The sequence below is a fragment of the Hoplias malabaricus genome, chromosome X1 (assembly GCF_029633855.1).
Source record: "Hoplias malabaricus isolate fHopMal1 chromosome X1, fHopMal1.hap1, whole genome shotgun sequence".
Classification (NCBI taxonomy): Eukaryota; Metazoa; Chordata; class Actinopteri; order Characiformes; family Erythrinidae; genus Hoplias; species Hoplias malabaricus.
In genome coordinates, this window is record NC_089818.1 from 6,463,397 (window position 1) to 6,490,466 (window position 27,070).

The 27,070-nt window shown below is 43.1% G+C and overlaps 1 protein-coding gene across 6 annotated transcripts in view; it reads left to right on the forward strand.

Moving 5' to 3' along the window:
- The window catches only part of elna (elastin a), an 80,311-nt gene that overhangs the window by 33,300 nt on the left and 19,941 nt on the right, over window positions 1-27,070 (forward strand). For 5 of the 6 annotated variants that reach the window (XM_066652718.1, XM_066652719.1, XM_066652722.1 and 2 more), the window contains exons 6-26: window positions 8,613-8,666; window positions 9,302-9,367; window positions 9,476-9,541; window positions 9,832-9,867; window positions 11,314-11,367; window positions 12,629-12,709; window positions 13,601-13,648; window positions 13,841-13,903; window positions 15,632-15,706; window positions 18,388-18,423; window positions 18,948-19,028; window positions 20,017-20,067; window positions 20,252-20,350; window positions 20,512-20,556; window positions 22,203-22,280; window positions 22,695-22,742; window positions 24,270-24,350; window positions 24,441-24,485; window positions 25,650-25,772; window positions 26,128-26,163; window positions 26,296-26,391. In XM_066652718.1, coding sequence (XP_066508815.1) covers window positions 8,613-8,666; window positions 9,302-9,367; window positions 9,476-9,541; window positions 9,832-9,867; window positions 11,314-11,367; window positions 12,629-12,709; window positions 13,601-13,648; window positions 13,841-13,903; window positions 15,632-15,706; window positions 18,388-18,423; window positions 18,948-19,028; window positions 20,017-20,067; window positions 20,252-20,350; window positions 20,512-20,556; window positions 22,203-22,280; window positions 22,695-22,742; window positions 24,270-24,350; window positions 24,441-24,485; window positions 25,650-25,772; window positions 26,128-26,163; window positions 26,296-26,391 — 1,362 coding nt within the window. The remainder of the gene's footprint in view (window positions 1-8,612; window positions 8,667-9,301; window positions 9,368-9,475; window positions 9,542-9,831; window positions 9,868-11,313; window positions 11,368-12,628; window positions 12,710-13,600; window positions 13,649-13,840; window positions 13,904-15,631; window positions 15,707-18,387; window positions 18,424-18,947; window positions 19,029-20,016; window positions 20,068-20,251; window positions 20,351-20,511; window positions 20,557-22,202; window positions 22,281-22,694; window positions 22,743-24,269; window positions 24,351-24,440; window positions 24,486-25,649; window positions 25,773-26,127; window positions 26,164-26,295; window positions 26,392-27,070) is intronic. The other variant, XM_066652724.1, reaches the window with a different exon arrangement.

Sequence of the window (27,070 nt, forward strand, 5' to 3'; positions counted from 1 at the left end):
CAATGCGGCCTCTCTTGGCTTGCACTGCTGCCAAACTGTGTGCGAAGATTTCATTAACACCAGGAATGGAGGGAGAACCAGGAAGACTGTGAAGAACCCACCTACAACACCGTACCTTGCAGCAGAAGATAATCTTTCATGATGACAGTGGAAGTGTAGGAGGTGCTCGAGCCAAACAGCTGCTCCCATTTGTCCCGGCTTTGATCCGAGGTTCTGGAGCCCCAGAAACGAGGGCTGAGGTTATTTTCGAGTTAAATGTAATGTAGCTGAGAAACAGAGCACTCTGGCACCGGTTCACCTTCAGACCGCAAACTCTCAACAGTGCAGATGACGCACTGGAGGAAAAATGGGGGTCGAAGTGGCCTCGTCGTCACCAGCACTCAGGAGTGTGAGTGTGTAATTAGACCAACATGCTGCTCTGAGGCTAGTCCTAAAATCTCTAATGGCTTGGAAGTGACAAGAGGCAATATTCACGCATTGTCATAGTCAGAAACCAGCCCAGAAACGTCCTTTGTAATGAAGAGTGACAAGAAGAACGTGGGGCTGAACAGTGTGTTCAAGGTTGTGGAGAGAAATGTCCGTTCCAGTGCACACTCCTAAATGATTTTCACCAGCAGTGCTGTGTGATTGTGTGTGTGTTGAGCTGCTAGCAAGCAATGAGTGGGAAAACGGAACGGTGAAAACCACTTTGCTCCACAAACACTGCCATGCCAAGATAAAATGGACAGCTGTGGACAAATCCAGCTGTCAGCAGGTGAATCAGACCATCTGTATCTGTCTCTCTGTCTGTTAGGAGCACAGAAACTTTTAAAGCATTTTCGTGTAGCATGTGATCGTACTTCAACATTCAAACATTCTGCCCAACTGCAAAACTATGTGAGGGATTTGTTCTGCTCTTGGGGATAAGATCTTTGGGATTTCGATGTGGGTGGCATGGTGGCACAGCAGGTAGTGTCGCAGTCACACAGCTCCAGGGGCCTGGAGGTTGTGGGTTCGATTCCAGCTCCGGTTGACTGTCTGTGAGGAGTTGGTGTGTTCTCCCCGTGTCTGCGTGGGTTTCCTCCGGGTGCTCCGGTTTCCTCCCACAGTCCAAAAACACACGTTGCAGGTGGATTGGCGACTCCAAAGTGTCCGTAGGTATGTGTGTGAGGTGAAGGTGTGTGAGAGGACTGGCGCCCCCTCCAGGGTGTATTCCCGCCTTGCGCCCGATGATTCCAGGTAGGCTCTGGATCCCCCGCGACCCTAAATTGGATAAGCGGTTACAGATAATGGATGGATGGATGGATTTCGATGTTAGCCATTGTGAAACAAATGTTTCTCACTGAAACAAATTGCTTTTAGTTAATCTTTTCTATTGTCTGTTACAGCTAACATGCTTTTATTGAGAAGACAAGGGTTTTGATTCATGAATTGTGATTTGGAGAGTTGTATTTTTAATTAGCTAGCTACCAGTTATCTCCAGAAACAGTACCAACAATTTACATGGTTAGCTACTGTTACCTTTCTTTCTGAAAAATCTGCGTACATCCATTTTGGTGACGTGTAGACCGAGGCCCACACAGTCAGCTAGAGTAAATCCCCACATGCATACTCTTCTCTCTGACTGTCCCACACAAACACACATTCCCGCGTGTCTCAGCCGGAAGGAGGGGCAGATAATCCGCGGCTCCCAAACTGAGTACGCGCTTCTCATTGGTCATCAGTGATTTAGCCAATCAGCAGCCAGAGTTAGCTGTCCATAATTCAGTACCACAGCCAATGGGCTCTAAGTCCCTCCTATAGGGGGTTGTTTTGCAGCGGCTCTGAGAGCAGCAGGTCAGTGCTGAAACACCGGGAACTTACTGCTCTGCTTTTAGATCTGCTTTTTAGAACTGATGTTAGCACCGTGTCCTGGAGAAACTGGAGCTGGGGTGAAACGTGTAACACTTTCATGTTCGGGGCTTGTTAGAAAAAATATTCAAGGATATAGGCCCAGAAGCTCAGGCCTGGCAATGCCCACACATTAATACACACACACACACATACATTCATTAGTGGACACTGCATTAGGAACAGTGACCACACACACTCCTGAAGTGGTGGGTATCCATCCCCAGCTCCCAGGGAGAAGTTGGGAGTTAGGGGCTCTTTCCTCAAGGGCATTTCAGCTGTGTATATTGAGGTAAAGGGACTGCTCCTTCAAACACCCCCCCCACCCCACCCCCCCCCCACACACACAGTGTCCTGCAGATTGTGTGATTTGAAACAGCAACCTTCTAGTCAGCAGCTTTCTCTAGCCATTAGAAGACTATACTATACTATACTGTAGCTCATAAACATATAACTGATCTACTAAAATGTACAGATCTATAAGTGTGATGATGCAGCATGAGGTCCTTTTTTGGGATTTGTTCTGCCACCTTACGCGCAGCACCAATGCGGTTCGGGCCTGCAGTGAATCACACTAAGGTTTAAGGTGCTGTACTCAGTTCTGAGAATGTGCTGGTTCTGCTCTTTGTTTGCGGCGGTGATCATGAAGGTCTGTGTGTGTTTGTGTTGTTCCTTGGCCCGGTTCGGCTCTCCCGGGTCGCAGGTTAATGAAAATGATTGTGTTCTGTTCAGTTGGACGCAGGAGTCTGGGCTTCTGTCAGCTCCGTGGATCAGAGCCATGGAATTCACTACCATCTTAAATTAAATCCTTCAGCTCCCACAGCTGTGTGTGTGTGTGTGTGTGTGTGTGTGTGTGTGTGTGTGTGAGTGTGTGTGTGTGAGAGAGAGAGAGAGAGAGCGAGAGAGATTCACAGAGAGCAAGAGAGAAAGGGAGAGACATACACAGAGAGTGACACACACACACACACACACACACACACACACACACGCACGCACACAGTACTGAGCAGAAGTCTTGGGCACCTAAGATAATTATATATATATATTTTAACTAATGCCTTCTCAGTGAGTGTGGTGCTTGTATGAAGTTATATATAATTAGAGTAAATACTAATAAATAATAATATAAAACACATAAGAAATATAAGATAATATTGTTTTCTATAAAGTAGTAGGTGAGAGTGAGTTTGAAAAACATTGTTTTGCTCAGATTCACCTTGATTTGCATGAATTTGTTAAATCCACAGCACACTTTATTTAAAATCCTTATTCATTCACCACTAAAACTAGGCACTGGATGATCACCTCAAGTCATATGAACTGTCACAAGAAGATTTGCACAGTACTATATATATATATATATATATATATATATATATATATATATATATATATATATATATATATATATAGAGAGAGAGAGAGAGAGAGAGAGAGAGAGAGAGAGAGAGAGAGAGTGAGAGAGAGAGTGAGAGAAAGAAATAGGTAGAGTGGGAGAAAGATCAACTGTAGCTCTTCAGCTCCCTCTACCTGTAGATCTTTGTACTCCAGGTACTGCAGGCCGTACAGAAATTGCCCCAAGAAAGTTAGACCACTGCCTTGTACCAGTATCGCCAGTGTCTCCCTCCATCGCCCAGCGTCCCTCCCAGCATCCCCACAACGTCCCTTACCTCCCCAGTTTCCACATCTATCCAGAGTGTGTTTGCAGTGAGGATTCTTTCCAAACTTTGAGCTCCAGAGAGAGACTCTGACCCTAAGGGTTGTCTGGGTCTGAGCTAATGCTGGACATGTGAAGACTGTCCAGGAAACAGCATCTACTGCCTGTACCGTAAAATGAAGGGCTCCAACAGACATAAGACTCTGTAAAGGCTCACGGACACGGTCTTCTTTTAGATCGGGAAATCTCTCAGATCTCATAGTTTACAGGAATCCATGAGACCTTTGCAAATAACTTGCTTCATTTTTCATATATTCTGTTGAGTGACAGATGGCTTCACTCCATTTATCCCTGGACTGATGACTGTCCTTCGAAAAAAGGTCTCTGGAAGTAAGTGGCCAGGCCAGAGCTTGCATTCCTCCTACAGAGTTGTGATTTATTCTCCAGTGTACGCTGTCACGCCAGAAACGGTTTGTTTCTTCTTGGTTTTCCTGAGCTCCGCAGTGAATCGCTTCCCTGTTGCAGATTTACTCTCTCACCCTCTGCCTTTCAGGTTCACATAATGTTTGTCCCGGGTTGTGGAGCCATTCTTTTGGCTCACTTTGGCTCACTCAAATCAGTCAGCAGTCATTTATTAATCAGTAAGAAATGGGAGTGGCACTTATGAAAAATTAAGGCATTTCCAGCAGGGGCCAAACTGAACTTGTTTATGGGGTCACATGGTGATCTCTGCTTTCATTTATTCAATTCTAATGCCTGAGTATACTTGTTAAATATGTTTTTGTTAAACGTTCAGTAAGAAGTTGCATGATTATGCTATAAAATTATCATTATCAATGGCATAAAATTGTTTTAATGTGACAAAAAATATTAATTATTTAATTAATTCATTCACTGTCTGTAAGCAGGGTTCAGGGTTGAGGTGGGTCCTGAGTCTACCCGGAATCATTGGGCGCAAAGCAGGAACACACCCTGGAGGGGGCACCAGTCCTTCGCTGGGTGACACATTCACTCATACACTCACACCTACGGACACTTTTGAGTCACCAATCCACCTACCAACGTGTGTTTTTGAACAGTGGGAGGAAACCGGAGCACCCAGAGGAAACCCACGCAGTCACAGGGAGAACAGACCACACTCCTCACAGACAGTCACCAGGAGGAAACCCATGCAGAAACAGGCAGAACACACCACACTCCTCACAGACAGTCACCTGGAGGAAACCCACGCAGATACAAGGAGAACACACCACACTCCTCACAGACAGTCACCTGGAGGAAACCCACGCAGATACAAGGAGAACACACCACACTCCTCACAGATAGTCACCCGGAGGAAACCCACACAGACACAGGGAGAACACACCACACTCCTCACAGACAGTCACCCGGAGGAAACCCACGCAGACACAGTGAGAACACACCTCACTCCTCACAGACAGTCACCAGGAGGAAACCCACGCAGACACAGGCAGAACACACCACACTCCTCACAGACAGTCACACGGAGCGATACTCGAACCCACAACCTCCAGTTCCCTGGAGCTGTGTGACTGCAACTACTACCTGCTGCAAAAACAAAATTGCAATAAACAAAATATTGTTTCTCAGACAATCTATTGAATGCAAAATATGTCTACCATGATAGGCCTAGTGTAGAGTCACATCACACTTCTTACACATCTCGAGTGTGTCCCGCGGTCGTACACTTCATCTGAACCAGGGCTCGGACTCAAGGGTTGGTTCTATAAACAGAATGAGCACAGAACTGGAAAGACAGCTCAGGAACATAGACATGAATAAAAGCGCTTGTAGATGTTCAAATCACAAACTGAGTTTCACACAGACAGTGACACTGTGTGAGGCTAAAACTTAGGCCTCATGACCCCAGAGCTGTGCAACATGAACCATGCCACCCTCCATCCAGCATGACCCTGCGCCAGCATTTCTCCTTTAGAGGTATTTGAAATCAGACTTAAACCGTCATGCCTCATTAACATTCTAACTCCGCTATGAATATTCTTCATAACAATCCCTGAGATCTTTATTTTGGACATTGCGCTGTAACTCAAGATCCTGGATGAATCGAAAACAATGAAGGGATCAGAGAAAAACAGAGTAAAAATACACAAACAGTTAAAAAGAGCAGAGATCCACACCCGAGTCCATCAAGGGTCTGATTGGTGTTTGCCTCACCACCCGATAGTGGATTTATTCCTCGTGCTCAGATCCTCCCCTCGTGAATTAGTGCAGGTGAGTAGAATTATGTTCGATAACCCCGATGCACCCCGACTCTGGGGTGCGCGAGGAGCTGGAGGGAGGTGCGCTCTCTGACATAGGGAAACCGGGGAGTGCTTCACACTACATCATTAGCTAATGGCAGACGCTCCAGGTCTGTGTTTATCTAGGCTGCCTTTATCAGGGAGTCTTTGGGTGAGAGTCCTTTATTGCACTTGTCTCCTCCTCTGAAGGCTTTGCTTTTTCTCCTTTACACTGTATACATCACATACAGCACATGACCTGGACAGGGCTTGTGGAGAAGAATGTTTAACGGTAAAGTTTCTCCAGCACGGGCTGCTTTCTGCATATTGGTATCCGTGCTTTAAAGCAGCGGTTCCCAAAGTGGGGTGCACATTATGAATGACACACATTATACATGTCACTTGTAATTATTCGACTAGAAAGGTGATTTGTCACTTTAATTTGTTTTGTTCAGTAAGAAGCTTAAGTTTATAATATTTAAAATATATTCCAGTGGATTTTTTTTTAGGCTGGAAGCAAGTGTGTGTGTGTGTGTGTGTGTCCGAGTGGGGTGTTTAAAAAAATATTCTGATTCTGTAATTTGCATTACCTCACTGTCCTGAAATAAAAGGGGAAGAGGGCAGGACAAGGCCTGGTTTCCTTCCCGCCTCCAAAATTACATAGTGTAGTTTCTGCAGTGCTGAACCAGCCTGAAGTAGCAATGGCTGAGGCTATGTTCTTCCTATTACAGTTCAGTGGAGCATCAGAATTATTCTGAAGCTCTGATTCATCTAAAAAATATTACCGGGCGTTGCTTTAAAGGGACTCACTTCCTGTTGTTTCAAAAACAAAAAAAAAAAAGAGATATTTTGCAGGGATATTTTTTCTAATTATTCCTAGTATTCCTAATTTTTTTTTTCTTCTCACTACCCAAGCATCCAAGTCAAAGTGAGTGATGTGGAGGTAATGAGTGCTGAAGGGCTGGACGAAGACTCGCGGTCAAGGGAGTTGTCCACTGTGCATCATTAGCTAATGGCAGACGCCCCAGGTCTCGGCGCCTGTGTCCTGTGTCTGATTGATCTCAGGGGATCAGCAGGAGTTTATTAAGCTGCTGATGGATCTGCAGAATGTGAGACAGTTTAAGGGACAGACTCAGATTCGCTGACACATCTACAAGACGGCATCAATCTTGAAGCGTCCTCCTCTTTCTAATCCTGCTGAGCTATCGGTTGCAGTGGGGGAGCTGAGCCTGCAAAGAAGCCCATGAAAACACTCAGGCCAGGATCATCGGGTTTGGTGGGCCCCATCTTACCTACCTTTTCGTGGCATTCTGGGAGCTGATGATTTCACAGAAGAGAAACGGTGTAAAACATCTCAATGGCAGCGTTCTCACTGTGACTAAGGTCAAATTCGAGTGTCATCATCAACTCTGCCACTTCTTCAAGCCCACATCCTTCCAAACTATGTTTTTCATTCTCTCAAAGTTTCCCACTTTAACCTCAGGGCCATCAGTGCATATTTTTGACAGCATCCAGGACAAACGCAGACAGCACCCCAGGGTTCAGAAAGACTGCCCTAGGTTTCATTTCCTAGCTTGGACAGGAACACCACTGTATATAAAACCCAAGAGGTGGGCTCTATACCCCTCTAACCCAAGCTGATGGGGGAATGGTGACCTTTGTCTTAGCTGCTCATGTGTGTTTACCATGTATGTCCATTACCTGTGATATCGCCACCTACAGGCTGCAGTCTTCCCCTCAGCTCAGCTGTAGAACTATGTGTTCAGGATTTTCAAGGCTTCTGTTGAACAAATAACGATGGCATGAATCTTCAGTCTCAGAAGTTTGGAATGTGCGGAGCTTACAGTATGTCACCCACCGTCCACTCTCTGCAGTAGAACGTTGCTCTGGAGTTCTCCTAATTTATGTGCTCACGGCCCCTAAACTAATTTCCTACAGCAGGGTAACCTATCTAAGGCAGTCACCAGAGACCGGTCACATGCGCTCGGCCTCCTCTTGCCATTTGTCACCATTTTTTCGTCTCTATTAAACCCTTGAACAGTGGTATTTGGAAGCTCTTGGTTCTCAGATTTACGACGGCAGAAGCACAGTCTCTCTTCCGCCGCTCTCGGGTCATAAAGTAGGAATGCAGTCTGGAACTCAGTTTGCTCAGTGTAGCGTCTCCGTATGGAGCAAGAACTCAACTAAAGTGTTCAATGATCCGAGACCTACTCTGTTCCTGTGGCCAAAGAGGTGTCTCTCAGTTCATGAGTATGTCTTTCTTGCTGTGCCTCTCTCTGTCTCTGTCTCTCTTGGTGTGTGTGTTTCTTCCTCTTTCTGTTTGTCTGCCTCTCCCTCACAATCTGTCTCTCTCTCTCTTTCTCTCTCTCTCTCTCTCTCTCTCTCTCTTTTTTTTTTCTCTCTCTCTCTCTCTATGTCCAAGGCTTAGTTTGGGCAAGAGGGATATAGAGAAACCCACAGCTGTGAGCTGTGATACAGATTAAAATACGTATACACCACTGTTTCCTACTGAGCTCCATCACCAAGTGTTTGAGAACACTTTGAGACTCAGCGCTGCAGTTTTGGGAGTGGATGTTTTTTGTCTGTTATCACTCAGTGCAAGACTTCAGCTGCTCAACAGTTCATGGTTTCTATTGTCTGTTTCTCCTCCACATCATTGCATTGTCTTTGGGGTCATGACCTTAATATTACACACATTTACATATTGGATTATTATTTACCAACAACTGGGAAATGCAACTTGTTTTTACCACAATATTTCGATATTTCTACACACTTATTACCAGTATTTAACTGCAGTATTTGTTCTTTCCCTTCTCCTCAAGGTTATGGGAGTTTGGGAGGAGGAGGCCTGGGGACAGGAGGACTCAGGCCTGGAGGTAGTGTATGGCTAATGAATAATTTTCTGTAAATAAACTCAGACTATATAGATTGCGTTGGGTGGATGCCATTGGTCGTAGAAGCGACATTACTGTGCCCAGTCTGGGAGCAGCATAGTGGACACGGGGAGTGGTGGGTTAAGTGGACATAATCAGGAAAAACAAAATACTAATACAAAATGAACACATTATACATCTGTAGCCAGAGCTTATCATTGCTTTTCCACGCACATTACACAATCTTATAGTCATCGTCAAGACACAAGTACAAAGAAAGTGAAAGTGCTTCAGACTAAAATGCATAAAATATGTGAACAAACACATGAAGGTACATCAAATCTTAGTGTTGTTATATCCCTCATATTGAGTTTGAGTGTTGTAGTAGCCCACAGAAATAAACTGTGTTCTATTTTTCCTATTTTTCTATTGCTGCTATACCTCCTTCCAGAGGGGAGCAGTCTAAGCAGCCATTGTCCAGAATGAAAGTGGTCACAGAATATCATCCTGCTCTAGACCAAAAGATTTTGCACACTCTTGATGACAGAATTGTACAATGTTAGGATTTTCCCTGTGCGTGCAAATAAATTCCCAAATCCACAGTCATTAATGAAAGTGCCTGTTCTTTCTTCTCATAGGTGGTTACGGGGGATACGGTGGTGGATTCTATCCTGGGGCTGGAGGACTAAAACCTGCAAAATCAGGTGAACACATCAAACACAACAGCAAATCATTCATGTCCATAATGCAGTCAAACATAACACACAGAGGAGAGTGCTGACCTATAGACATGCCTTTTGTCCTTGACTTAGGTCTGGGTGTTGGACTCGGAGGTGCAGGGGTACCTGGTGGTGGATTTCAGCCAGGTTTTGGACTTGGTGAGTATATTTGTGGTAGTTTCGGGTTAGGAGAACTATGGACGAACCACTTTGGCTTCTCTAAAGAACCATTTCAAAGGCTAGATGTGCTCCAGCAAAGGGTGACTTTGTTTTGACTGCCTTTGTTTTGGTAATGTTTATTTTATTTTCACCAAAGTTCAAGTATTGGTGTTGGATGACTATTTCTGGATCCCACATTGTTCCAGTGGTCCTGGATATAGCTCCAGAGAACAAAGTTCCACAGTGCTGAGGGGCTTTATACCCTCTAACAATCTCCACTCTTCTTTCAGGTGGTTTAGGACAAGGCCTGAAGCCTGGGAAAGGAGGTAAGGTGGCAGGCATCTGATTTCCTTTAACTCTGCTATTCTTTTTATTCTGCCATTGCATTTTGCTAGAAGCTTGCAGTAAAAACAATAAAGTTTGAGTGAAGAGGAAATGAAATGGCAGGGGCATTGGCGCTGGCACTGCCATGCTGGCCTTCTCCTCAAAGGAGTCATTCATTAAAACCGATATGAGTCGGTTTTGTTTTGAATTAATAAGTTAATCCTTGACCAAAGTCTATCAAGAGCCCTGAAGTTTTCAGCCGGGATACCATTCCAGTGAGGTTGGCAGAAACAGTCAGAAACAGTAAGAGGCCGTGTGTCTGCAGTGTTTCTTCAATAACGGTCCCTTTTTCATTGGATTCCAATTGGCACAGGCTTCAATTACAGTGCCTCAGATCCAAGGCCAGATCCAGCAGTGTGTCCTCTCTGGGGAGGCCTGCTGGAGGCTTGTGTTTATGTCTAAGTCCAGTGCCTTATTCACATCCCAATGTGTCTGTTCTTTAGCGTTAGATAGGAGAAGGTTAGACAAACAAAATATCACGCAATAGAGCCTTAAACCAGAACAGGACAGTCCTCTTTTTTTTGTAATTAAACAGTGCAGAAAAGACAGAATTCAAGAATAATTATCAGGCACACAAATAAGCAGTTTATGTGAAACATATCTTTGTAATTCCCAATTTGAATATTCTCCCTCTCTTTTGTCTGTTGTGTTAACTGTTGTGTAGTATTAAACATCACAATTGTCATGTTATTCAACAAAAAATGCAGTAGTTTGAAAATGGTGCATGAAAAGAATTTATTGGTCACTTCATACGTTATGAGTTCCATCAGGAAATGGAAGACAGAAAAGACAGTGATTAAAGATGGTGATTTGATGTTAGTGATCGTGAAGGTAGCATATTGATGCTTAATTTTTTTTAGGATATTTTTTGTTGTATAAAATGACAATTGTCATTTTTAATACGACACAACAGTTACCAGAAAGTGACAAGACGGAGAATTATGGATGTTTGAATTTTGTATTAGAATAATATGTTACACACAAAAAAAAATTAAAACTTATTTGAACACCTGATACATATGATTTATTAAAGCATTTTTACTGTGCTGGTTGTATAGAACATCTCTGACATCTAAAGAGCTGTCATTGTGTTGTCTGTTTCTCTCATCACTGCCATCTTTCTGGAGAGGAGTGAATTGTTTTCACAGCAGAAGGATCTCACCCCTCCTTTTCACACCTCATTGCTCACTAGCAGCTCAACGCAGAATCTCAACACTCCACACACACAGAGCCACGAGGGCAGAATGAACATGTTGCACTGCAAATCAAATCCATGAGCTTGTGGGGATAAGGCCAACATTTAGACCCCTCCACCACTCAAGACATCATTTCAGTCTAGTTCTGTCTGTAACCTCCATTTCTGGACTAAATTTGTATATGTTCTGCAGGACCTGGTACCGGAGGGACAGCACTAGGACCAGGAGGCGGCGGCACTGGAACAGGTGAGGACTAGTCTCAGTTGAGTTGTGAATCAGGTAAGGACTAGTCTCAGTTGAGTTGTGAATCAGGTAAGGACTAGTCTCAGTTGAGTTGTGAATCAGGTGAGGACTAGTCTCAGTTGAGTTGTGAATCAGGTGAGTACTAGTCTCAGTTGAGTTGTGAATCAGGTGAAGACTTTTCTCAGTTGAGTTGTGAATCAGGTGAGGACTAGTTTCAGCTGAGTTGTGAGTCCAGTGAGGACTAGTCTCAGTTGAGGTGTGAATCATGTGAGGACTAGTCTCAGCTGAGTTGTGAATCAGGTGAGGACTAGTCTCAGTTGAGTTGTGAATCAGGTGAGGACTAGTCTCAGTTGTGTTGTGAATCAGGTGAAGACTTTTCTCAGTTGAGTTGTGAATCAGGTGAGGACTAGTCTCAGTTGAGTTGTGAATCAGGTGAGGACTAGTCTCAGTTGAGTTGTGAATCAGGTGAGGACTAGTTTCAGTTGAGTTGTGAATCAGGTGAGGAATTGTCTCAGCTGAGTTGTGAGTCCAGTGAGGACTAGTCTCAGTTGAGTTGTGAGTCCAGTAAGGACTAGTCTCAGTTGAGTTGTGAATCAGATGAGGAATTGTCTCAGCTGAGTTGTGAGTCCAGTGAGGACTAGTCTCAGTTGAGTTGTGAGTCCAGTAAGGACTAGTCTCAGTTGAGTTGTGAATCAGGTGAAGACTTTTCTCAGTTGAGTTGTGAATCAGGTGAGGACTAGTCTCAGTTGAGTTGTGAATCAGGTGAGGACTAGTCTCAGTTGAGGTGTGAGTCCAGTGGGTTGATGTGCTGTTGTAGTTGTTATTGGTGAATGACCGGGCCATACTGATTAAAGCACTGGCTGTTTCTCATTAACGCAGCTGTACTACAGAAATGATCCGGTTACGTTACAACTCTCTGGACATGCTGCATTCTTTGCACATTTGTAGGATTAACTCAAACTTGTAAAACCAATGACCACTGTGGTGCTCACATCTGGAAAGTTTCAGAGCTGAATTACATGTGCATGTGGGTGGGACACATCAGAACACTGCTGTTTTTATTGTATTATACTCCTGTATATTTGGGGTGATTTTGCTTTTACTGACTGTCTCATGCTGTCTCTCTGTCGCCGGTTTGTTTGTATTTATCATCATTGACTCTGGCCTAGGATCAGAGTGAGGCTGTAGTCTTAGCTGGGTCTCTATCTACAGAAATAAAAAATGACATAAAAACGTTCTCAGTGCCTCTTTCTGTCTGTTTTAGCTCCTGTGATTCCTCAGACCGGTTTGCCAGGGGTGGGCCCTGGGGGCAAAGCTGCGAAAGCAGGAAAAGCACCAGTGCCAGGTGAGCTTTGTTTTTAGAGCTGGAGTTATTCAGCGCTTCCAGAACTAGAATAAATTTTAACATGTCATCATATAACTTATATGCTAACTTAGTGGCACTGCTCAAGACTTCATGACATGGTCATCAAACAAAACACCAATCACCAATCAGAAAAATGTTAAATAAACTCCTTGTTTCTGCCATCATCATCTTTTCACCCTGTTCATCAGTGGTCAGGTGTGATTTGGGTGGTGGATCATTCTCAGCGCTGCAGTGACACTGACGTGGTGGTGGTGTGTTAGTGTGTGTTGTGCTGGTGTAGAGTGGATCAGACACAGCAGTGCTGCTGGAGTTTTTAAACCCCTCAGTGTCACTGATGGACTGAGAATAGTCCACAAACCAAAAACATCCAAACAACAGCATACAGTGGTCAGTGTCCTGCGGGTGGCATCCTGTGGGCAGTGTTCTGTGGGCAGTGTCCTGTGGACAACATCCTGTGGACAGAGTCCTATGTGTTAGTATACTGTGGGCAATGTTCTGTGGTTGATGACCTGTGGGCAGAGTACTGTTAGGGGGCATCCTGTGGGCAGTGTCCTGCGGGGGTCATCCTTTGGACAGTGTCCTGTTGGTGGCGTACTGTGGTTAGTGTCCTGTGGGTGGTGTTTTTTGGTCAGAGTCCTATGGATGGCGTCCTGGGCAGCATTCTATATCCACTGAAGAAGGACTAGAGGACGGCCAACACACACTGTCACTACTGTCTCTGATTTTACATTTATGTAAAATCATGATGATGAAAGGGACAATGCCTGTAGAACCAAGATGGTGGCTTTTATGTTTTGGCTAATGGGGATATATGGTGTTGCACTTTTCAGAACTGAAGCTGTACATGTCTTCTCTTACTTGTTTCTGCAGGTGTCGGAGTACCTGGAGCTTATCAAGGTGGACTTGTACCTGGACAAGGTACATATCACAGCATGAATACACCTCTGATGTTCTTTGTCCAATATCTGAACATCTGAACTTGTTATATATACTTGTTACTGCCTTCCTGCTGTCAGTGGTCAGTTAGAGACTGAGTCCTCAGATGAGGGTCTATGCTGTCCATTGGGGTATGTTTACTTAAGTATTAATGTAGTGTTTATTGCTGTACAGGGTTTGGGGGTCAAGGACTGCTCCCAGGTGTAGCGACAGGAACGGGACTGAAACAAAAATCAGGTACAGTATTGATTATTAAAAACCTGTCTGAACAATAGTTTCTGTTAATAACACACAACTACTGCGATTGAACTGGATCATACAGCAGCATACAATCACATGAGGATATCTGTCAGCTGACATAAGAGTTAGAATTCTCCTCCATGTGTGTTAAACAATTTAATCACATTGTGAATGCAGCGCTGTGAGATCTGTGGGATACACAGGGGTGTCGTAGTGGGGTGAAATGTGGGACTGAGTTACCAGGGCCCGATGTGAGGGGAGGGCTCTTGAGGAGTCTGGAATATTATTTTCCTTTAAATATTTATATCATTTAAAGATCACAATAAATGTTGCTAACTGATGTAAATGTAAGGTTTTGGGTAAATAAATCAGTTGACTGATGGATTGAATTGTGTGTCCTAGCCTTCATATAGTGTCTGAGGACAGGCCTCACCCCCAGCATGAAATGGTTTATTTCGCCTTCACCAGGCTTTTTAACTAGGCACATTTAACTTTGCGTTCATTCTGTGCATTAATCCGTGCTATGAAAGATGATGCCCAAGAAAGCTAAATACAGTTTTCAGAAAAAGAAAAGAGAGGCAGAAAAGAGACAAAAAAAACTGAGGGAAAGCAACTACAAACGTATCTTCCAAGAAAGGTGAGCCCAAATGTGAAAGCAAATAGCCTACATGAAATGTATTGTGGTTATAAAACGCTCCAATACCACTGCAATTGTCAGTGGTAAAAGCTGCATAACACAAAATTAGACATACCCAAATGCCTTATCTGTAATCTGTAAGTTCTAAATCAATTTTGATCATGTAAAAGTGCTCATTTTTTTCATGCAGGCTTATGATGTTAGGCTACATTTAGTGGCATTTACTGTTATAGCTTTTAATCAAATAAAACACAAATTCAAGTCTTCTGCGATTAGGCTATTTTTTGTTATACATTTAAGAGCTGTGAGAGGCCCGTGGGCACTGCTTGTGCATAGGGCCCAGAATTTGGTGCTAGACCCCTGCAGCCAGGACATGGAACTGCAGAGAACCACAAAATGTTCTTTTAAACAACGCATGCATAATTTCAAAGCCATTAATTCTGACTTCTGACTGCAGTTTATATCGCATTCTTAAAAAAAACATGTGTTTCCTTTGTTCATAGCAGATCTTTTTAACACAGTATGATTTTTTTAATGAACAGACTAATAGACAAGCAGACATCTGTGCTGTGTTCAATTTTTATTTATTTAACAACAAAATCACAAAGAACAAATTTCCAATGTTGTCTCTGAACAACTCGACTGTATTATGTAAATATAAACACATTTATATATGGTGACGGGGTGAGTTTACCGCTGAGCTCTACCTTTCCTTTACTTACACTTTAAATGTTTGGTAATTGAGGAGACTCAGCACTGTAGTTTTTTGTGTGGCGTCTGTGAGTCAAGTTCTCCCTCGATTCAAAACCTTAGCTGCTCTACAGTCCGTGGTCACCATCATGTGATTCTTCTCTTCATGATGACCATAGGAAACAGATCTGGATGTAGGCCAGTCAAGCTCACGTGTCTACGAAGACACGCTGTTGGAGCACATGCAGAATGAGGCCTTGTATTGTACTGCTGGAACAACTATGAAATTCCCTGAAAAAGATGCCACCTTGATAGCAGCCCATGTCTTGAAAATCACAATAATCACACGAATGGACGAAAAGCCACTACATTAGTTTTTCCTTGTTTATTTTCTGCAGGTACCACTGGCGTCCAGGGTCTAATGCAGCCAGGGGTTTTTCATGGTTATCCTCTAAAATCTCCCAAGGTTCCAGGTAAAGGATTGTTTACTTTAATCTCATATAGATCTCATCCTTTCTCTCAGCTCTTCTTCATCACCTGTTGTGCCTGAACGTGTTGTAGAGAAGTTTAGTTCCAGACAAAAGCTAAGAGTTGCAGTGATTAGGAAAGTTTACTGGGTACCAGCACAGGAGGATGGGATTCGTATCTCAGCTCAGGTTGGAACACCATGCTATATCAACAATTAGGGATGCCCCGATACCACTTTTTCCCCGATACGATATGTTCAAATATCTGCCGAGTACAATATCAACTCTATCTTAATTACCAAATAAATGCCTATAAACACAGATATTTATTTCATCTGTGGCTCCTAGGAAACGCGAGTGTGTGTTTGGTTGGGGAGTTTGGGGTCGTGTAGTGTGTTAAAATCAACCAAAACCGTCATGTAGTGTGAAATACCCAGTCTGATAACAATCTGCTCCGATTTAAAATTGAGCTGCATCTAGCAGCGCGTCAGTATCTGCTTCATGGGGTAGGTCCCAAAAAGTGCCCTGTGTACTACATGCAGGGAATAGTGAAGAGTGGGCCATTTCAAACACGCCTATGGTATCAGTGCTCTCTGTAGCCGATACGATTCTGTGTTTAAGTGCCAGTATCGGGTGTAACACTATCAACAAGTATCCTAAAGCTACAGTGGCCTACCTCTGTCACATGATTCAAACTGAAAGTCACAGATGCCTTAAATATCAATATAATGTCGTTAGCAAGTTAATGGAGATTATGAGAATATTCTTGATATTTGTGATTTGAAAATCTTAACCTTGTATTTTAGCTTATTCTCCTCCAGTGAACAGACACTTTCTTAATTTTTATGGACCCCACATTCACATCTATGGGTTCCCGAAGGTTTGGTACGGTGCGTTTGTGTGTAGCATTTCCTCTAGCAGCTGTTCTCTTTTCAAGGCCAACAATATTAACATATACTATATGCGCAAATGTTTCTGGACACCTGCTCTCCCTGTTTTTCTTACAGTAAGTTACTGCCCCCGTTGCTGGACTCCATTTTGTTTGCATTGTTGCTATTAAAAATGAATCAGATTAAATTAGAAAGAACTTTTACATCAAGTGATGAATGTTTTCCTGTGGCATTACTCACCCATGTACCACCTTCATTTTTATGAGTGTGCAGTAACTCCTTGGGTAAAGCTTTACACTAGGTGTTGGAACATTTCAATGAGCATTTCATGTCATTCAGCATTTCAGTAGAACATCAGTGAGGTTAGTTATGATGTTGGATGATGATGGAGATCAGTTCTGATTACAAACAGCACTCTAATGGTGCACTCTAGGGGTATAGGACCACTCTGAGTGTGGTGAAAGTTCATGTGCAGCATCCCATTTCATTAAAGTTTTCCAAACTCAACAGAACATCCATGGCTGCATGACCTTAAAAAGGTGTCTACAAACTTTTGGTCATATCGCTGTTTCCTGGGTTTGGGGACGATTAGGTCATGCTTTAATTGAAATCAGCTGTGCTGGTCTTGTCCAATTTAGCACAGTGTGTGCCAGGCTTTCTTTGTGTTTCTGGAAACCTGATCCCATAAGCTTGACCTATTTACGCCAAACCTGTCGCAGTCGTAGAGAATTTAGGATGTAGGATTATGAATTAATGCAACACTAACCATTTAACAGAACTTAGAAAATGGATATGAAGGGTTCATTTCAGTGGATGAGGTGTTAACAAATGCATTGTGAGCTTTTCAATGTAAAATTGCTTCATTAAAGAGAAAGCGATCCTCTGTTTTTTTCTTTACAGTGAGGCTGATGGGAACCATATGTCATGATTTCTAACATTTTTTTTGCTGTCTCTTATCAGCGGTGAAACTCCTGAGTGTTTATATTGTACGCTGGTGATGGTAAAATTGTTATAAACTTGGGCAAAGCTATGTCTCCAATTTAAGGCAGTGGATTTATAATCGTATAATAACTTTCTGTGGCCTCTGTCAGCTCCAGACGTCTGGATCCTATCACCACCATTGTAAACAGATCAGACTCTCTATGGAAGCCTGTTTCTGCAGCTAGAAAGATAACATACAGCTTTTCTTACTTCTGTCTTTCATAATAACTTACTGTCTTATAATAATGACGTGCTGTTTGATCATTACGACTGGACAGTGCCCAATAATGACTTAGACTCTTATAACTATGACTTCCATCTAATGAATTTATCATCATTTACCATATAATAATAATCAGTTGATTTTTAATAAATATGATTTGCTCCGTCACAACAATGACATCGCTTCTCATCATTCAGGGTTCCTATCTCACAATACTGAAGGAAGATACAGCACCTCGTTGTTATGGGTTATACTGAAATAGCCTAGATCTCATTACTGTGAGTCATAACTGTCACATAGGATTTTGTTATTATGAGATAAGTAAGTCATAATGATGAAATTCTGGCTCTTTGTCATTTACTAAATCACAGAAACAGGGGTCCATGTACCTCATATCAGACCGTTGTTTTTTCAGCAGAAGGGAATTCCTCTTTAATCACACAGCAAAGTTTGGTATTTGGTACAAATTGTAAAAGCTAAATTAGAACTACTTTGCGAGAGTAAACATCAGTCTCTGCAGTTTTTTTTGAGCAATCCTCAGTTCCACTTCTGTCTGAACCTGTATGCACTGTGTTTCTGTGTTTTTCCAACAGGTGGTGCGCCTTATGCTGGTTCCAAACTTCCCTATGGTACAGTGTTGCCTTTCTGAATTTATGCACAATACCTGGTCTACATTCTGTGACCTGAACTGACAAAAGCCAAATACTATTTCAGGTCTCTGTAGAACTGTAGATAATAGCTCTAGTCCCAAAAGGGTTCGGTTATAATGTCTAGTTTAAACAGAAGGACTCTGGTGCTGTAAAACCATGTTAAAAAGCTACTACAGAGAACCATATACAACACATTCTCATATCAGAGTGAAGAACCCTTTCCCCATGCAGATGGTTTAGTGTGGAGCTCTTGGTGCCATATAAGGCCATGGCATTTACAAGAAAAACAAAATCAAAACAAAACAAAACAAAACAAAAAGCTGGAAGTAACCTCTTCGCAAAAGAATCATTGGAGATTTAAGAAAAAAGGTAAATATTGGTTCAGACTTTCTGATGCAGTGCTCACTGGATTCAAGATCATGGGAAAGATAAGCTCTTATGTTTTATTTCTTGTGTTGTTTAATGGATATTGACATGGTATGGTCTGTGATGTTGTGTGGCAGGATATGGTGGGTTTGGCGGTGGTGCTGGTCTCCCTGGGAAAGGAGGAGCAGGCTCTAAACCTGGCTACCCCACAGGAACCGGTGCGTTATTAATCATCAGAACAATCAGATACTCTGAATGCTGGAGTTCTGGTGTTTAGGAAATGTGGTCAGGGTTGAGGACATGAGGGCAAACATTATGAATTTTAGGCTAAAAAGGAGTGACTGAAATGTCTTTAAGCACTGTGCGTATTTTCTGTTTGTTTGTTTTCCTTTAGTTTAGTCATTAAATGGTTCTACCCACCAGCTACATCCCCCCCAAAATCACACACTTCTTACAGGGGCATGCTTTTACCAACAGCTGCTTCTTTTCACAATGCCACTCACACACAGTCCCTGGAGCGTAGCATGTTTGAAGGAGAACACTTACAGCTCTTTTCCATCAGTGTGTCCAAGTTTACGCACCTAACTACAGCTGTTCAGCACAATTCCAACCTAAACAGGTTCCAGAACCAATACGATTTGTTATTCAGATTAGCAGGTTCCTCAGCATGAACCTTGACGGCATCCGTGGGCGAGTCGAGATAAAGAAGCTCCAGAAAGAGATCAGAGAATATGCGTGTGTGAGTGTTTGTGTGTGTGTGTGTGTGTGTTTATGGGGCTGGGCTGTGGTCTGCCAGACACTCTGATCTGACCATGGTGTAAACAGTGGATAAACCCTGATATGGTCCTGACTCTATCTGTGACTCTGGTTCTGTCCTGGTTCAAACACACAGCAGCTCTGTGAAGCAAAGCAGCCACAATTCCCATCAGAACTGGAGCAGATTTGAATGGGTTCCGTGAAGAGAACCAATGTTCTACTTCAGAACCAGAGTTAATTTGGTGAGTTAGGCTGTGATGTTAGGTAAATGTTGGAGGGAGACCCATCAGATCTTAAACAGCTGCAGCACACTTTCTGAGAAACTGCGTCTGGATACTTCTTTTGAAATTCCCAGTCTTTAGAAGGCAGTCAGTACCAGCCCTTTGTGAAAAGTGTATGGAATTAATTTACTGATGCATGTCCACTGGCTAAAGCTGTTTGTGTGTTTAGGTGTGGGGACATTAGGGATTTCCGCTGCACAGGCTAAAGCTGCTAAATACGGTAATGGCCCTCTCTGACAGCACTGCACTTTCATTATCCACATTAGCAATAAACAGATCATGGAGGCTGTTCACACACATTCACGCATTTACACTGGAGTGAAGCTGCTGCATATTAGTGGGATCACAATAGACAAAGTTTAGACAATGCTTGTGTTGAGGTTAGGTGTTGCTCTTTCCTCGAGGTGCTGGAGCTGGACTGGGTGGAGCTGGACTGGGTGGAGCTGGACTGGGTGGAGCTGGAGGAGTCCCAGGAGTGGGAGGACTTTTCCCTGGTGTTGGAGGTGATGATAGATAGTTGATAACTGTTGTGTCTGTGCTAATCTGTCTATGCTAATCAGTGTGATAATGTCTGTGCTAATCAGGCATACACTACAGATGGAGATTAGGATAAACACAGCTGTACATCAGTCTGTATTTACAGTGAACTGTTATTTCTGTGCAGGTGCTGGAGGTCTTACACCAGCTCAGGCGAAGGCAGCTAAATACGGTGAGAGCTAGTATCTTGTTGCACTCCTTTTTGATTTTAGTTGCCCTTAGGAGTCTTGGTTTATTTTGGTCACTTTTGTAATTCTGATTTTGACTTTATTTACAACATTGAACAATGTTTACCAAGCACAAGCTTTCTCTTGATTTTTTCAGCCATTTCCCTCTCTCTGGACTTTCTAAAAAAAAAAGACACCAGAGCTCAACATGACTTTGTTTTCACGCATCTCATCTTGAAGCATTCAGAAGTTTTGATCACACAGAGTGATCTGTGACTCCTAAGTTAATGTTAGTACATGAAGTAGAATTCTGAGAATTGTTTGTCCAGTGGGGTCTTTATAGAAGCTTTATGGAGCATTTCATCATCAGCCAACACAGATTTCCCAGCTTTACCGTAGTAAAGCCATATTTTCTCTCTAAAACTCTGGAAACTGATGGTCCAACGCCGTTTCCTTATGAGGAATCACGGAGGCGGACGCACTTGCTAAAACACAGTATTTATTGAAACAACAGATGGCAGAACAGAGATAGACAGACTCGAATTATTAGACAGAATACCTGGACAGAAGGAGACATGGACAGAGACTTGAACAGAGAGATTGTACTGGAAGAGTTAAACAGGGACCTGGAGAAGGAGAGCAAAACAGAGAACTCAACAGATACAAAGAGAGCTAGACTGAATAAATATACAAACAGACTTGAGACAAGGGAAGTGATAGGAACAAGGCAAGGGAACGAGCGACAGACAAGACAGACAGACTGGAGAGTACGAACAAAGGTGGAAACGCGGAGACAAACAGACTTGATAACAACATGAACTAGGAAACGAACAGAGGAAACGACATGACCTGGGAGTTGAAACAAGAACATGACACGACAGAGACAAACAGACCGGACTGAGCGACATAAAGCAACACTACATGACTTAGGAAAGGAAACAACAAGACTGGGAATTGGAACGAATGACCGACAAGAGGAAGTGAGACAAGGGGACTTAAATACATAACACGGACAAGAAACACCTGAAACAGATAATGAGGAGGACAGTCAAGGAGGCGGAACAAAGGCGGGACATGGGCGGAGACATGGACAATAACAAACAGAGCCATGTACTGAGAGAGCACATGGTGGGGAAAACAGACACAACAGGACAAGGTCGTGACATTCCTCCTCATAATATTACAACCAAGCACTTGTTACAATTGACTTTTTTAGACATGATTTCCATTATATCGTTGACAATATTCTTTTTAATCCAATGTATGGAACCTCATGGTGCAATGGCATCCTGGAAACACCAGGGCAAATGTAGGCCACGCTACTGCCACAGCACCAGATGTGCCCCAAGGCCCTCCTTAGGAAATAAGCCCAGGATAAAGCTACATTTTCCACCCTGAATTTGGGGCTCACTGTGGAGCTGCACGGACCGAGACAGCACTGCCTCCATATCTCTCCTCTCACTCAGTCTGGCTCCGCTGATTGGAGCAAGAGATAGAGAGGGACTAGAGAGACCATGTTGGACTCTCTTTATGAGACATGAATTAAAGTCTGCTCCTGCGTCCAGCCTCCTCCTGTTTACTTTCTGACACAGACCTGAATCAGAACTTGATTTCCCAAGTTATAAATGCCAATGTTTTGTGCTTTTCTCAGGTGTTGGTGGTATAGGTGGTGTAGGTGGTGTAGGTGGTGTCGGTGGTGTACCAGGAGCTGGAGGACTCTACCCAGGAGGTAAGAAGAATGAATGCTTCTTCATTCTGAGGTCAGTGATGAGGCCTGGCTTCCAGCTTCCATTTCAGCTCACTACAGAGTTGCTGAATCGGATGGGGTTTGAGGATTTTGATGTCAGGACCATGTGCCTGCCGCTCAGACTCAGCAAACCACATCTTTATGAACCTCACCTACCTTGGGGGTTTAACCCTTTAATGACCCAGCTTACCTGGTCCAGCTCAGCAGGGCTGGGAGTGATGGATCATGGAGTTCTGGTAGAAGTAGTAACTGGAAAGGGCAGGGTTTTCTGAGGACTAGAGGTCATAATTCTGGATGTGGATCATTGCAAACACCAGCATGGAGATAAACATGATAACCTGTGTTGTGTTGTGTTGGGTTGTGATGTGTTGTGTCATGTTGTGTTGCATGCTCCAGTCGGTACCGGAGGCCTCAGCCCTGCTCAAGCCAAAGCTGCTAAATATGGTAACATTTTAAAAACATAAATATATTAATTTAATTACTTATAAATGTAAAAACATGTGGAAATGTAACCATGCATTCACATTAGCAGGTGACAGAGCAATAAGCAACAAGTCCTTACCACTGTGAGGATGTGATTTGGAACCACAGTTCAGCGACAAGTGGCAAGCGAAACATAGAGCTGAGATTTTCTTAAATGTATGCAAATGAATCCAGACACAGTGAAGCAACTTTCTAAACAATTGGCTCCAAAATATTCCTCTGACCAATCACAGATGCCGTGGTCCTAAGTCCTCAGCTTCTGTTCTCTGAATTTTTTGTCCCAAAATGTTTGTTCCTGTTCTCAGCAGTGTGTTGATAAACGTGGACGAGAGGCTCATAAATGCTTTTATATGATGCATTTTTGCAAATACTGGGACAATTAGAAAAAAAATGCAACATAGAAACATTCAGCTGCTTTTTTAAAAATAGTTTTTCTTTAAAAACACGGAACAGACCTGAGTTTTCACAGACAGAACATCTGGTCCATTTCTTCCTTTTGGAGGAACATTATAAGGAAACACTCAGTGCTATGTCTCTAGCCTATGGTGTTAAAAGTGATATATTTAAATCCAGTGGCGGATGCTGGTCTTTCAAGGAGGGGAAGCTCAATTTCGGCCTACATCATAAAATGTGTCGGTTTATTTATACGTAAATTCTACCCTCCGTTCCTTTTCAAGAAAATGATCTGTGACCCTGTCGTACCAACAAGGCGTCTTTTCCAGGGACTTGACTAGTGTCCTCTCAATGGCCAGCAGAGCTAGGCTGCTTAAACGGCCTTGGCCCATGTGAAGTGTGTCCGCCTGTGCTCCCACGGATCTTTACACCAAAGGATCGCTGATTCGCTCATTCCCCGTTATAAAAAAGGGATTCAGCCTCAGACAGATCATCCAATCATCATGCAGAAGCTGAGCGTCCGGGCCAGCCGAGGCCAGCCCACTGCCCCATAGACCCCCAGAGACGCTGAGCGTGCGATGGGCGGGACAAAGCCCAGCATTTATCCAATGACTCGTCTCGTTTCGCTGCACTTCGCTGCTTCGCTATTGAACTCTGTGGACGCTCAGCGTTTACACTGTTTAAAGCACCGTGAAGCTGCGGGAATGATTGAGAGGAAAGCCGTGTCTTTACCAGTGATAAGAAGCTGATTATGAACAAAAGTTGAGCGTGTTGTAGTGCATATCTATTCAATGACACGTACACACAACAGTATATATCTGATCACTTATTTTTTGACATTTTAGGGGAAGCTGAGCTCCCCTTGCAGTCTTAGAGCAATCGCCTCTGATTTAAATATCAAAAACACTTACTTGAAAAACTGGTTTAATACATTCAGACAGAAAATAATCTCACGATTTAAAGCAAGCGACTATTTGCCTGCTAGTGTGAACAGGAGGGTTATATAGTGGGGTTTCAAATAAAGTGGCCAGGACGGTGTTTCTAATAAAGAGATCAGTCGGCTGAGCCTCAGTAGCCCGTGTTGTGTTTCACCAGGTGTTGGAGCTGGTTTAGGAGGAGCAGGTCTGGGTGGAGCAGGTGGAGTTCCAGGAGCTGGACTTTATCCAGGAGTCAGGGGTAAAGATCTTATATTTGTATTCTCTAAATGTTTGTCCTTATCTCCGTGGGTGGTCTCTGACTCTAACCCTGTGTCCTGATCGTCTGTAGGTGCAGGAGGTCTTACGCCGGCTCAAGCCAAAGCAGCCAAATATGGTAACAGTGGAGGGGTCCCACTTGTCTGTGCCTCTCTTGTTTCTTTCTTTCTGACGTCTTTGTTCCCATCACCATCTCTGCTCATGTTTTCCGCTCTTGTCCCTCACCACACCTATGAATCTTTGGTTGGTAGGAGATTGATAGTCCACAGGTGGTCCCTGTTCTTGGGCTGTTTCTCAGTAGCAGAAAGTCAGAAAATGGACTGAGAGGCAGGGAGAGGGAACTTGTGATGCTTCTGTGAAGGATGGGACTTTAAGGTGTCTCGAGGAGATACAACTGCTGCATAACTTGAGCAGTGGTAGATGATGGCCAGACAAGAACTCACACTGAGAAACAGCAATTGTCCCTGTCGTCTTGTGCTTAAAATCCTTTTAAAATCTGTTCCTCTGATGCCCGTCATTATGTTGTGTTCTGTTTGTTGTGTGTGAGACTGTTGGGTTCTTTCAATAAGTGCCCCCTCGTTCTGTGTTCTTTATTTCCTGTTTATGTTTGTTTAAACATTTTCAAATTTCAGAAGTTTAGTATTATGTTTCTGTTTTATTTTGTCCTTTGATTTTGCTATTAATTTGCCTCTTTACAAAAGCTTTCACACTCAGCTCTGAGTACAGCATCTCTGTGTTGTGTCTCTAATAATTGTGATGTAGCATTTGAGGCAACAGGAATGTAACTGCAGATGTTGTATTCACTGTAACAGCTGGACGGATGCGTTGTGGCTCATTTAACTGTAGTAGGAATCTACTTCATGTTAATTATACCACAGTTAGTTCCAAAAGTTAGTTCTGGCCGAGAGGCGTTCCAGGAATGCCAACACTGCAAGTTCTTCAGGAAAGATGGAGGGTGCCCAAGAGTCCTTCTCCAAGGACATAGAACTGGTTCCTGTTCACAAACCTAATTTTAAAATGTTTGGCACACCACCATAAAGAGGTTCAGGAACCCAAAAGGTTGGAGCCAAGGAATAGCTGGTAATTACAAGAGCAATGGGTAATTACAAACATGAACCTGAAGTTTACATAAGCTGTTCTACAGTCATTTTTCTGTTGTTACATTGTTGTTGCACTTTTTTCATGAAATGACCGTTAGTAAAAGTGGGGTGAACATTATATTGAAACTTAGATGTAACCAAAACAGACTGTGTATAAATTTTGTGTTCCGTCCCCTCTACAGGAGCTGCTGCTGGTCTGGTACCAGGCTATGGTCCTGGTCTGGTACCAGGTGCAGGTGCTGGTTTGGTACCCGGTGCAGGAGCTGGTTTGGTACCTGGTGCTGGTGGAATTTATCCTGGAGCAGGTGAGAGAGATTCTGAGTCTGTTCTTTGTGCCGTGTTGGCATCACTCTATTCTTGTTTGTATCTCCATGGGGTTGCTTGGCCAGCTTTCGTCTGTGGAGCAGTGGTTTCATCTAGTACCACTGACACCACTGACGCTGTGGCTGAATGCTATCAAATCTTGATTAATCTATCAAATAATTAATGATATAAATTCAGTGTCCAAGGCTTGTGAGAGGTAGCTGTGAAACCTGTGCCAGCCAACCCTAGTAGGTGGCAGTTAATCAGCTGCTCACGTCCTTTGCTTGTGTTTAGCCCCAGTGTCCAGCTTGGGTTCCTCATTATAATAATAAGCACTGATGTTCTCTGTGTCTGCAGGGCTTACACCTGCTCAGGCCAAAGCAGCGAAATATGGTAATCCACCTCCACTTCATGCCATGCATGCAAAACCTGAGCCTGCAACAACTGACCCTGTAAAGATATTGTCACCAATAATTTCTGGGCGCCTTTATCAGTGAATCCTCTCTGATCCCTTTCTCTGAGAAGGTGCTGGAGCTGGTCTGGGTGGAGCTGGTCTGGGTGGAGCTGGTCTAGGTGGTGTTGGTGTACCAGGAGGTCTAGGACAATACCCTGGAGCAGGAGGTATGGACATTGTCTTAAGGGATTTCTGGAGTTGATTATTGTTCACCTGCTAGAGACAACTGTTATTTAATTAATTATAATTATTTACATCATTTCTAAAATATCATTATGAACGTCGTCTCCTTTATTTACAAATATAAGCTCCAGCAAAACGTTTTCAGATGTTTTTTTTTCCAGAAATTATTATACAGTACTCTTCAAAAGTCTTAGGAACCTAAGAATACTGTTATTACTTCATATAATTTATCTTCTTTATGTGCGGTGCTTGTGTAAATTCATACAAAAACATGAGAAGTAGTACCTGTGTTGTGAGAGAGTGTGAAGGGTAAAGTGTGTCTTCTGTTTTCCTTGATCGTATGGATATATCATAATGAAGTATTTATTAACCGTTAAAACCAGGGATTGGATGATAACCTAATAATCCTGGACTGTCACGAGATGTGGAAATGGTTAAACCAACATTTATTGATTTATTCTAATATTCAGGGGCTTTTTTTTTTTTTTTAAGAAATAAACTCTTACTGCTCAGATAAACAACTTTTTAAATCTCATTAGCTTAAGGGCCTAAAAGTTTGGTGTGCAGTGATGTATATTACAGTATACTGCATTTTTTGGGTCGCTGTGACAACTTTGACTCCCCTGCTATGACAACTCACACACTTTTCAAGGGATTCCTCTC